This window comes from Sesamum indicum, linkage group LG4, assembly GCF_026168435.1.
Source record: "Sesamum indicum cultivar Baizhima isolate 11 linkage group LG4, ASM2616843v1, whole genome shotgun sequence".
Lineage (NCBI taxonomy): Eukaryota > Viridiplantae > Streptophyta > Magnoliopsida > Lamiales > Pedaliaceae > Sesamum > Sesamum indicum.
In genome coordinates this window covers 9,464,616-9,477,187 of record NC_142660.1, presented here as the reverse complement: position 1 = coordinate 9,477,187, position 12,572 = coordinate 9,464,616, and the positions used below count along the sequence as shown (strand labels likewise).

Below are 12,572 nucleotides of genomic sequence, written 5' to 3'. Positions count from 1 at the left end.
GGAGGGTGTTACTTTATATGCAGATTTGGTTGTAATAGACCTTAGGGAATTTGATGTCATCATGGGGATGAACTGGTTAGCTAGTAATCATGCTCTAGTGGATTGTCAAACATAAGAGGTGATGGTTGAAGTCAATGGGCAGATGAAGACAGTTATAGTGGGGGAAAGAAAAGTGATACCTAACTGCTTAATTTCTGCTGTGACCGCTTTTAATCTAATTAAAGAAGGGTGTGTGGCGTACCTAGCTAGTGTGCATGATACCATGAAAGTTAGTCCGGGTGTATTAGACGTTCCAGTGGTGAGGGAATTTCCTGATGTTTTTCCTGATGAATTACCTGGACTACCACCTCATCGAGAAGTAGACTTTGAAATAGATACTATTCCTGGGGCGGCACCTATTTCAATTGCACCGTATAGAATGGCTCCGTCAGAATTGAAAGAATTGAAGAAGCAGTTAGAAGAGCTATTGGATAAAGGGTTCATCCGACCTAGTATTTCACCGTGGGGAGCACCAGTATTATTTGTAAAGAAGAAGGATGGGAGTATGAGATTATGTGTTGATTATAGACAGCTGAACCGAATCACAATCAAGAACAAGTATCCTCTGCCACGGATTGACGATCTGCTTGATCAGCTAAAGGGTGCCACTGTGTTCTCTAAAATTGATTTGAGGTCAGGATATTGGCAACTAAGGATTGAAGAAGAGTCAATCCCAAAGACAGCTTTTAGGACCAGGTATGGCCACTATGAATTTGTCGTTATGCCATTTGGATTGACGAATGCCCCTGCAGCTTTCATGGCTCTGATGAACAAGACGCTACAACCATTCCTTGATCAATTTGTGATTGTGTTTATTGATGATATTTTGATATATTCGAGTAGTCCCGAGGAACATGAACAACACTTACGGACAATTTTACAGATCCTGAGAGAGAAACAGTTGTACGGTAAATTCAACAAATGTGAGTTTTGGATGGAGGAAATTGCTTTTTTGGGGCGTTGTTTCTAAAGAAGGGGTACAACCTGATCCAGCAAAAGTTAAAGCTATTTTAGAATGGGAGCCACCTAAAAATGTGTCGGAGATCCGGAGTTTTCTGGGATTGGCTGGTTATTATAGAAGATTTGTAAAGGACTTCTCTATAATCGCAAAACCTCTGACGAACTTGTTGAAGAAGAATGCACCATTTAATTGGAATGACAAATGTGCTCAGAGTTTTGAGGAGTTGAAGAAGAGACTCACTTCAGCACCTATCCTTGCTTTGCCGTCTGGGGATGGAGGATATGTGGTATTTACTGACGCTTCACGACAAGGACTTGAGTGTGTTTTGATGCAGCATGGGAGAGTTATAGCTTATGCTTCGAGGCAGTTGAGGCCACACGAGATGAACTATCCGACCCATAATTTGGAGTTAGCAGCCATAGTACATGCATTGAAGATCTGGAGGCATTACTTATACGGGGAGACGTTTCAAATATTTACAAATCACAAAAGTCTAAAGTATATCGCAACACAAAAAGAATTGAATTTGAGGCAAAGAAGGTGGATGGAGCTTTTGAAAGATTATGACTGCACCATTGACTATCATCCCGGGAAGGCAAACATTGTAGCAGATGCTTTGAGTAGAAAGACGGTGGACCAACTTGCGGGTATGATATGCTATAACATGGAGTATTTGACTGCCCTCAGAGCTATGGATGTACACTTTGGCATTGGTGGTGATATTATACTGGCTACGATTCATGTGAAGCCCTCCCTCAAGGATAAAATTAAAGATGCGCAGGCTAAAGATCCATATCTACAAAGGATGAAAGCTAAGGTGCAAAAAGGAAAGAGCGATCAATTTATAATTCAAGAAGATGGTACATTGTTCAATGGAAAATGTATATGCGTGCCAAACGTAGAGGAGTTGAGAATGGAAATTATGCATGAGGCGTACTACGCACCATATGCTATGCATCCTGGCAGTACCAAGATGTATCGGGATTTGAGACCTTATTACTGGTGGCCAACAATGAAGAAAAATGTGGCAGAGTTTGTAGCAAAATGTTTAACTTGTCAGCAGGTAAAAGCAGAACACCAAGCACCAGCTGGTAAACTTCATCCTTTGATTATACCTGAATGGAAGTGGGAAAAGATTACTATGGATTTTGTCATTAGGTTACCACGTACGTTCAGAAGACATGATGTTATTTGGGTGATTGTTGACAGATTGACTAAATCTGCACATTTCTTGCCAATCCGTCAAAATGATTCCTTGGATAAGCTCGCCGAATTATATGTTTCAGAGATTGTGAGATTACATGGCATTCCTACCTCTATAGTTTCTGATAGAGATCCTCGATTTACTTCTCATTTTTGGGGAAGCTTGCAAACGGCGCTAGGTACAAAATTGCATTTCAGTACAGCGTTTCACCCTCAGACCGATGGACAATCAGAAAGAACGATTCATACATTAGAAGATATGATGAGAGCCTGCGTAATTGAATCCAGAGGGAACTGGGATGATCATCTACCACTGATGGAATTTGCTTATAATAATAGTTTTCATTCCAGTATTGGTATGGCTCCATATGAAGCTTTGTATGAAAGAAAATGACGAAGTCCGATCTGTTGGGATATTGAGGGATTGAGACAGCTTGAAGGGCCGGAGTTAGTCCAAGAAACAGTGGACAAGATAAAAACAGTTGAAAAGTGTTTGAAGGCAGCACAGGATCGACAGAAGAGTTACGTAGATAAGCATCGCAGAGAGATAGAATACAAAGTGAGGGAAAAAGTCTTTCTAAAAGTATCACCATGGAGAGGAATCTTGAGATTCGGGAAGCAGGGAAAGCTGAGTCCACGATATATTAGGCCATATGAAATTCTGGAGCGAGTTGGACCACTAGCCTATCGGTTAGCATTACCGACAGAATTATCACAGATACATGACGTGTTTCACGTTTCTATGCTACGGCGATACCGATCCGATCCTAGTCATATTTTGCATGAGCCAGAGAAAGAGATATCAGAGGATTGACATATGTAGAAGAGCCAACAGAAATTCTGGATCGGAGTATAAAGAAGTTAAGAAATAAAGAAATACCAATGGTGAAGGTCAAATGGAGTCACAACTCTCCAAGGGAAGCCACTTGGGAAGTTGAAGAGAGCATGAGAGAAAAATACCCATATTTATTCCCTGAGCCGGTAAGTTAGTTAAATTTCGAGGACGAAATTTTTATTAGGAGGGAAGAATTGTGACGTCCGTAGAATTTTTCACGTAATTGGGAGACTAATTGGTAATTATTAGAAATTTAGATTTAATTAGTAAATAAATTATAGATTGAATTTGAGATATAATAAAACTCGAACGGATTAAATTGGAGTTCGTTATAATATTTGGGGACAAATTATATTAATTAAGAAATTTAAGAAGGACGTAATGGGTATTTTGAGAAAAGTTTAAATTAAATAAAAAAAAATAGAAAAAGACGAAAGAAAAGGAATAGAAAAGAAAAAAAAAAAGAAAAATGAATTTGGGGAGGGGTGGGCCATCACCCACCGCCCCACCCCCATGATAAGCACATAATATATATATACATATAATATTGTCAAACCATTTCACTGCATATTCTGCAATTTTTCTGTTTTTCTTCAGTTGGCACGGGAGGTAGGAATTTTAATTTTAATTCTTATTAATTTATATAATTATATTATTTAATTAGTCCGTTTATTAAATGTTGTTTATACTAAGCGATGTACCATTTAATCGGAATATTTTACGGGTTTGGCTATTTAAAATAGTGTCGAATTAAATATCAAATTGGATATAAAAATGATATTGTTGGTCGATTAGATTGTTAAATTTATTAGATTTTAATATTATTACAATTAATTTATATAATTCCATCGGAATTATTAACCAAATACGCAATTATATATATTATTGTTCAATTAAAGTGTATAATAACGAGAAATTGATAGAAAATTCATAAAAATATTTCAAAAATTATATTTAATAAATGGTATGTTAATAAAGAGGAAAAATGAAGATTTGTATTTCGATATAAATGAAATATTAAAGAATTATTAGAAATTGTACAAATGATATTCAATATTATATTTTAAAGAAATTACGATATTCTGGATATATTAATTGTGTATGGTATAACCCATTATAGGATACGGGGGTGAGGTGAAAGGACTGACAATTAGCGATTGAGTAGAAAGAAACGTTGTGAGGTTGAGGTAAGTAAATAATTAGTATTATCTATATACGTTCCATTTATTTGTGATATTACTGTTATATAAATTTTTGGTTCATGCTGACGTTGGTTTATCTGAAAATATATGAGTGGTGAATGATTTAATTTGATTGACGATATTGTGTACGTGGAATGCGAATACACGTTGAAATATTATGTTTGTTGTTTGATGTGTTGTGGATGTCTGCAAATGAGAATATGTTGATATATTAGTTTACGTTACTAATTGCTTACAAGAATGGTGATATGTGGATATGAGGGAGTGGTGAAAATTGAATATAATTGTGGTGTAAATACCCCTTGATGTGTTGAAAAGCTTATAAGACGAAATGATATGAAAAAGATTCAAAATGAAAAGAGCGATGCTGCGATATGAAAAAGATGTGAAATGAAAAGAGCGATGCTGCGATATGAAAAAAAAATATACGATATGAAAAGAGCGATGCTGCGAAATGAAAGAGCTATGATGCGAAATGAGATTGATGAGCCGGCTGTCAAGGGGATTCACTTGAATTTATATAACGGTGAGACTGAGTTGACGGGAAAAACACGATATCACCTTCTGTTAAGCAAATTAGGAAAAAGAAAGTTTAATTGATTATTTTATTGTGAGATAGCTATGTGGTGTACTACAATTATGTTGGAGTTAAATTGACTGTAATCCATGCATGTTGCCTACTTGTCCTGTTTGGGCTGTGTTTGATATACATATATAGATAGGGTTGATTATGTAATTACTGAGTGGCAGGCTCATCCCTCTGTTGACATTTTCTTTTAGGAGTAGACTTTGAGGTATCTAACTGTTGAAGAATAGGTCTACGCACTATACTCAGTCAGGTCGGGCCAGTATGCTGTTTTCTCCTCTTGTCAGCTAGAGTACAAATCTTATTTTGTTTTATAAAGAGAACATAGGCGTAGCGATCAACTGTGGTGGATCACCTGTGGTGTTTGATTCGTATATATGTGATGTTGTGGGTTGACTATGTCGTTATGACGTTGTGATTACATATGCATATTGATTAGATGATTATGTGCATTTATATATATAGACACAAGGATTACTATAAGTATGATGTTTAGGGTAGATATAGCCCTTGTAGCGAAGGGGGTGCTACATTTGCTCATTAATTTTTGTACGATCTCCTTGTAAGATGCCATCGTCCTTTCCCTAGTTTCATACGTTCCTTCAATTTGCAATGCAATTAATTGAGAATCTGGGAAAACCTCCAGGTCATTGGCCCCAGCTTCATATGCAAGTTCTAATCCCAAGATGAGTGCTTCATATTTTACCTCATTATTGGTTACAGGAAAAGACAAGTGAGCTGCCACCTCGATCTCTACTCCTTTGGGCCCTTGAATCAATATGCCCGCTCCTTCATTGTTGGCATTTGAGGAACCATCCACATGCAACATCCATTTCGAGCCCTGCTCTTCAGCAGCTAGAGGTGATTTCAGGTCGCTAGATAGCTCCGTCACAAAGTCTGCCAGCACCTGTGCTTTCTGTGCAGTCCTGGGTTGATAGTCAACGTCATACTGTCCCAATTCGACAGCCCATTTGATCAATCGACCTGAGGCCTCGAGTCGCGACATCACCTGTTTTAAGGGGTGATTTGTTAATACCACCACTTTGTGCGATTGAAAGTAAGGTTGCAACTTTCGAGCCGTTACTACTAAGGCGAGCGCTAACTTTTCTATCTCTAAATACTTTGATTCAGCGCCTTGGAGCATCTTGCTAACATAATATATTGGATTCTGATTACCGGCTTCTTCCCGCACCAAAACCGAACTGACTGCATTCTCCGATATGCCTAAGTACAAGAACAGGGTTTCTCCTTCCTTTAGATTTGCTAGTAGGTGGAGTTTTGTCAGATACTCCTTTAACTCCTGTAGCGCTTTCTCGCATTCCTCAGTCCATGCGAAGTTTTCGATTTCCTGAAAACCTTGAAGAAAGGTAGGCTTCTATCTGCCGATTGAGAAATAAACCTGCTCAATGATGCGATCTTTCCAGTTAGCTTATGCACCTCTTTGATCGTAGTTGGTGATCGCAAGTTCATTATGGCTTGGATCTTTTTCGGGTTCGCCTCAATTCCTCGTTCATTAACCACGTACCCAAGAAATTTTCCGCCTCCTACTCCAAAGGTGCACTTGTTTGGATTCAGTTTCATTCCGTACGACCTCATTATACTGAACGCTTGTGTGAGGTCCTTAAGGTGATCCTGTGATCTCCTGCTTTTGACCAGCATATCATCAACGTATACTTCCATTGTTTTTCCCAACAGGTCACCAAACATTTTGTTAACCAGTCGTTGATATGTTGCGCTCGCATTACCGAATGGCATCATGTTGTAGCAATAGATCCCCTTGTCGGTGATGAATGAGGTCTTATCTCTGTCATCCTCGGCCATGTGGATGTGGATTTGATGATACCCCTGATAGGCGTCCACCATCGAAAACATTTCGAATCCGGCTATTGAGTCTACCATCATATCAATCATCGGCAGGGGGTATGGGTCCTTTGGACAGGCTTTATTCAGATCTGCGAAATCAACACACATACGCCATTTCCCCGAGGATTTGGGGACAAGCACCATGTTAGAAAGCCAATTCGTATACTGAATTTCAGAAACATACCCAGCTTTAAGCAATTTGTCGACCTCCTGTCTGATGATTTCCTTCTTATCGTTCCCAAACGACCTCTTCTTTTGCTGTACAGGTCGGGCCCCCGGGTCGACGTTCAAACGATGCACAATGACCTCTGGGTCAATCCCTGTAAAATTCGAAGGATTCCATGCGAACGTCCATGTTCTTTCTAAAAAAATCTATCATGGCCATCTCTCTATCCATGTTCGCCCCAATTCTGGTAGTTTTATCGGGATCTTCAGGCACGAGCAGCACAACCTTATATTCACCGCTGGGCTTCAAGTGTTCTGCCTCATAGGGTCGAGGTTCAGCATCTTCCTTGATCTTCCTTTTCTTCTGTTCGGACTCCCTTTTCAATGATAACTTGTAGCATTTTTTAGCCTCCTTTCGGTCGCATGACACCTCTCCAATCCCGTACTCTATGGGGAACTTCATCTTCATGTGATAAGTGGAACTAACTGCTCGGAATGAATTCAGCCTCGGTCTACCCAGGATAACGTTGTAAGCGAACGGAGTATCTACTACCAGAAATTTAACCATCAAGGTTTTTCTCTTAGGCTCATCTCCCATGGACACGGGCAACTCGATCGTTCCCAAAGAGGCTACTTCGCTCCCCCCAAAACTAACCAGCGGAGTCTTCACCAGTTCCAACCGAGCATTCTCTAGACCCATCTTGTCAACCACGCTTTTGATGATGATTTCCGCGGAACTGCCACTGTCTACCAACACCTTGTGAACAGTGAAATTTGCTATGTCCAACCGGATGACCATTGGATCATTCATATCTCCGCTTTCTTCTGGCTTGTCTGAGCTGTCAAAGGAAATGGCTTCTTCCTCTTCAACTTTTAGCACAAACTCTCTTCCTCTGCCCGAGCTCATGGTTCTAGAACATCTCTTCCTGGTCCTGCTCGAATCACCCGAACTCGAGCCCCCTACAATGGTGTAGATCACCCCTTTGGTTGGTGCATTGTTCCCGCTGGATGGGGCTTTTTCCGTTTTTGAAGGGCCAGGATTTCGATCCCGGTTTCTCGACCTACTCCTCCTTGTCTCCTTACTAATCTTGCAGTTTGGGGGAACCCGATCCTGGAAGTATCCCTGTCTAACCAACCTCTCAATCTCGTCCGTAAGTTGGAAACATTCCTCCGTGTTGTGCCCCCTCTCGCGATGAAATCTGCAATATTTGTTAGAAAACTTTTTAGAGGGGGCATACCTGGTGTGCCTTGGCCATTTCAGAACGTCTGCTTTTTCGACCATCATCAAGGCTTTCTCTCGCGACATAGCCAACAGAGTGTAGTTGTTGTATTTGGGTTGGTATTTTGGTTCCTTATTTTATCCTCCTTCCCCCTTCTCTGGCATACCTCGGTTACCTGTACATGTGTTTGCGCTCGCTTCGTTCAGAATCCTTCGTCGCGTTCAGCTCTTCCTCGTCTATGTACTTTTGATCTAAAGCTATTAACTGCTCAACATCCCCGGAGGGTCGCGTGCGAGGGCAGATGTGAAGGGACCTTTCCTCAACCCGTGAATCAAAATACTTACGATCATGTCAATCCTCAATTCTTGCACCTCCAACGTCTCATTATTGAACCTCCCCATGAAGTTCTTCAAGGTCTCCTCTTCCCTCTGTCGGATGTTGAACAGATGGGTTGCCAACCTCTTCTGTTTCTTTTTGCTCGCAAAATGAAAATTGAACTTTTATACCAGTTGTTCGTAAGATTCAATGCTTCCCTAGGGCAAATTTGTGAACCATTCTTTTGCCTTTCCCGTGAGCGTAGTTGCGAACAATTTTGCCATGATAGGACCCGGTTGTCCGTATTAGTTCATCACCATTTCAAATGCAGCCACATGCTCCTGCGAATCCTTCATTCCATCGTACCTCTGCAAATCAGGTACTCTAAAACCCGGTTCGACCGTTTGAACCAAAATGTCATTACTGAAAGGGGAATTCTTGTTGTGTGAGACTATCTCTCCTCGTTTTTTCAACTCGTCGATTTGTTTGTTCAAGCTCTCTATCTGTCTTCCCACGCTCTCGACCTCTGCCCGCGATATCACAGGCTCTCTTCTCTTTGTTCGAATATGACTATTGGATCCAGCTTCCGATGACGCCGGTCGTTTACTCCGGCGTTCCTACTCACTATGCTCCCTCGACTCTCTATGGGGCTTAGTATTTTTGAATAGTTGCCTCCTAGCAGTTTCTTTGACTACAGGGGTCACAGTTCTTCTCTCATATTCTATAATAGCATTCCGACTCGCTTCTTCTATCATTCTTTGCAATTCATCTTTTGTTATTTGTATCGTAGGTCCTCCTTTCCTAGTCGTCTCTTCTTCCCCGGCATTTCTCCTCGATGAACCTTCCATGATGATACTTCTTAGATGTTCCCACAGACGGCACCAACTGATCCGGCACGAATTCACTGATCCCTATATACGAACTCGTCACAGATAGCTAACTCCTCCAAGATCAGATTTTGGGTTCCCTGTGAATAAGACAAGAACAATGAGCTCGTCGGGCACGTCCCCGACAATGACCCTCCGACGCTCAAGTTAGGTTGATCGAGAGAAAAGTAAGCGATCCCAAAGTTCGATCCCAATAAATGAAGAACAGTTACCTTTAATTACGACATTTCGGGTCTATTTATAGAGCACAGTTGGATACTATTGACTGGGCCACGTGGCCTTATCCTACTGGCTCGCGTCCAGATCGGATGACTGTGATTGTCCGGGTCTTCAAGGCTGTTATTCGGATCGGGTCGGGTCCTCTGCGACCCGCCCGACAGAAGAGGCGCGGATCCTCTAGAGAACGGACATTAATACCCTTAATGAAGGGTGTTTTTGTCATTTCCTAGCATATTGCAACAGATACCCATCACATTCATTCTTGTACTCAAGCATGTTCCAGAAATAAAAGAAATTGGTCCTGTACACGATGTTGATTGTGTTGGGATTTTTTTTTTTTTTTTTTGTGGAAACCCATAGAATTGAAGATACATTTCTGTTGCCAACATCCATTTTCATTTGCCTTGAAAAGCATCCAATTCAATATTTAATGTAATGAAACAGTTTTTCAAAATCAGCCTCAAATTGCAATTGGATGAGATGAAACAACAATTTTTGTTCAAAATCATCTTTCGGTTTTGGATGGGGACTCATGGCCATTAATTTTGTCTTCATTGCTGTTTTTAATTGCTGAATTTTTTAAGCCTACATAAAGGCTTGTCTCTTCACCATTTGGAGCACACCACAAACAACAAACTCACACTTTGAGTTTTCTCTCCCTCTCTCTCTTTCAGCTTCTATATTTTGTTAAAGATTAGAGCTATAAAGTTTTGATTACGAGCTTTTGAGTGTTTGATTGAGGTGTTCTTCGGTATAGTGCTGAAATCGTAAGAACTGTAACCGTCTTATCCTGGGAGAAATTACGTTGAACCCAGTGCAATTCTGATACGGGGCATATATTTTCTTCAAGGCAAGCAGTAATTCTGCGATTCGGTTCAATTAACGACTTCAATTGTACTGAGAATAGTTACGATACAATTCTCATTGTAACTTTTCAGTTTAAATTTCTTGTCATAAATAGCATTTCTAATTGCTTTATGTTATTTGTTCCAACGTGGCTTTAATTGCTTTTGATTTCTAAATCCGATTGTAATATTTCAAAATATCATTTCGATTGCTTGAAACCAAATATTTTTCCAATAGTCTTGAAGAAAATATACAGGTTTTGAAAAATCGGATTTTGTTGTTCGAACTATTTTGGAAAACGCTATTTTCAAACTCATTTTTTTAAAACGTTACTTTTAGTTTCCTAAAATACTAAAGATGGCCGAGCCAATTTCTGTTGAAATTTCAATCACACCCAAGGTCGACTTGACTGGTTTACCGAACAAGTTTTTGGGCCAGTTTTTCAAACGCTGGCAATAGAGAATGAAAATTTGGTTGATGATGAAAGGACTCTTGTCAGTGATTCAGGTGACCAGAACTGAACGAACTGATACCGATCCCAAAACTGCTGAGATAGCGTAGTGGACAGAAAGGGATCAAATAGGCAGAGGAGCTATTTTGTCAGCCTTGTCAAATACGCTCTTCGATGTCTATTGTTTCGATTCTTACACTGCTAAGTCTCTGTGGGTTGAGTTGGTCCGAAAATATAATACTAAAGAGCAAGGGCTCGAAAAGTATTCTGTTTCCAAGTTCATGAGGTATCGAATGGTTGAGGATTGATCTGTAGCTGAACCGACTCATGAGATTATCAATCTTGAGCATACTCTGGCTGATGCTGAGATGAAGCTTCCCGAGAAGTTTCTGGTCATGGCCATAGTGGACAAATTTCCCAAATCTTGGAAAAATTTTGGCATGACACTCAAGCATCAGAAAGGGATATTGTCTTTTGATGATCTTATGATTGCTATCAGCATTGAGGAAGAACATAGAAATCAAACGCACAAGATGGCTGTTGAAAATCAACCAAGGGCCAATCTTATAGTGGGGAAATAAAAAGTGAATAAGATTAACACGAACTCAAAAGCCATCAATAAAAGCAAGGTCTCCAAAAATAAGAAACCAAAAGCAAACAAACCATGCTAGAACCTGTGGTTGGACACTGGGCCAAGCTTTGTCCTAATAAAAAAGCCAAAACTGGGCAGACAGTTGTCAATATGGTTGTGGGAGGTTCTAGCGGTGCTAGCACCTCAAGAGCAACTCGCGGGTATGTATCTGTACAACCCGAACTCCTGACTATTTACGAATCATATGATTGGTTGATTGACACTGGAGCGAATGTGCACGTTTGTGCTGATAAATCTCTCTTTGTGTCTTATCAGGCTATCAGTGGAAGGACAATAAGAATGGGGAACTCCAGTACATCTAAAGTATTTGGGATGGGAAGCGTGGACTTGAAAGTTCCTTCAGGGCACATTCTATCGCTTAAAAGAGTTCATCATGTACCCACTGTCAGAGAAATATCATTAGTAGTTCTGTAATAGTTAGGGAGAGATATGAATTGGTTTTCAAATTTAATAAAGTTGTAATTCAGCAATTTGGTATTTTTGCCGGTAAAGGCTATTTAGACGATGGCTTGTACAAAGTTCAAGTTGATAATAAAAAAATTGATATTTCTGATTCTATTATATTGAATGTGGAATCTTCTACTCTGTGGCATAGTAGGTTAGGTCATTTAAATCTAAATTCGATCAAATGAATGATGAATTTGAATTTAATTCCTAGTCAAAATATTGAACGAAACAATAAATGCCAAGTTTGTGTAGAAGCTAAATAAGTTAGGAAACCCTATCAGTCAATTGAAAGGAATTCGAAAATACTTGATTTAGTTCATATTGATATTTGTGAGTTCAATGGAGTTTTGACTACGGACCACCAATGATATTTTATCACCTTTATAGATGATTGCAGTAGATACTATAATGTGTTTCTCATAAAAAATAAGGATGAAGTCTTAGATAAATTTATTTTATTTAAAAATGAAGCAGAAACACAAACTGGTAAGAAATTTAAAAGACTAAGGTCCGATAGAGGAGGAGAGTATGAGTCGAGTAAGTTCAACGAATATTGTCAAACTTTTGGCATTGTTTATGAAGAGACTCCTCCATATTCCCCTTCGTCTAATGGAATAGCTGAACGAAAGAATAGAACATAAAAGACATGATTAACAGTCTCCTACTAACCTTTAGGTTACC

The 12,572-nt window shown here is 39.7% G+C and overlaps 1 protein-coding gene across 1 annotated transcript; it reads right to left on the bottom strand.

Moving 5' to 3' along the window:
• Positions 1-7,078: 7,078 nt before the first annotated feature.
• LOC148788426 (uncharacterized) lies at positions 7,079-8,160 on the bottom strand. The gene is made up of 2 exons (XM_088880070.1): positions 7,141-8,160; positions 7,079-7,099 (listed from the first exon to the last, which is right to left on the bottom strand). Exons 1-2 carry the CDS (start codon positions 8,158-8,160, stop codon positions 7,079-7,081), a joined length of 1,041 nt encoding a protein of 346 aa, XP_088736196.1.
• Positions 8,161-12,572: the final 4,412 nt, after the last annotated feature.

What these genes read in the sequence shown, in the direction of transcription:
- LOC148788426 (XM_088880070.1), bottom strand. Translation starts at nt 8,160, where the DNA reads ATGTCGCGAGAGAAAGCCTTGATGATGGTCGAAAAAGCAGACGTTCTG. An exon ending in AGCCCAGCGGTGAATATAAG is followed by an intron (nt 7,100 to 7,140) that starts GTTGTGCTGCTC and finishes TAAAACTACCAG; the next exon opens with AATTGGGGCGAACATGGATA.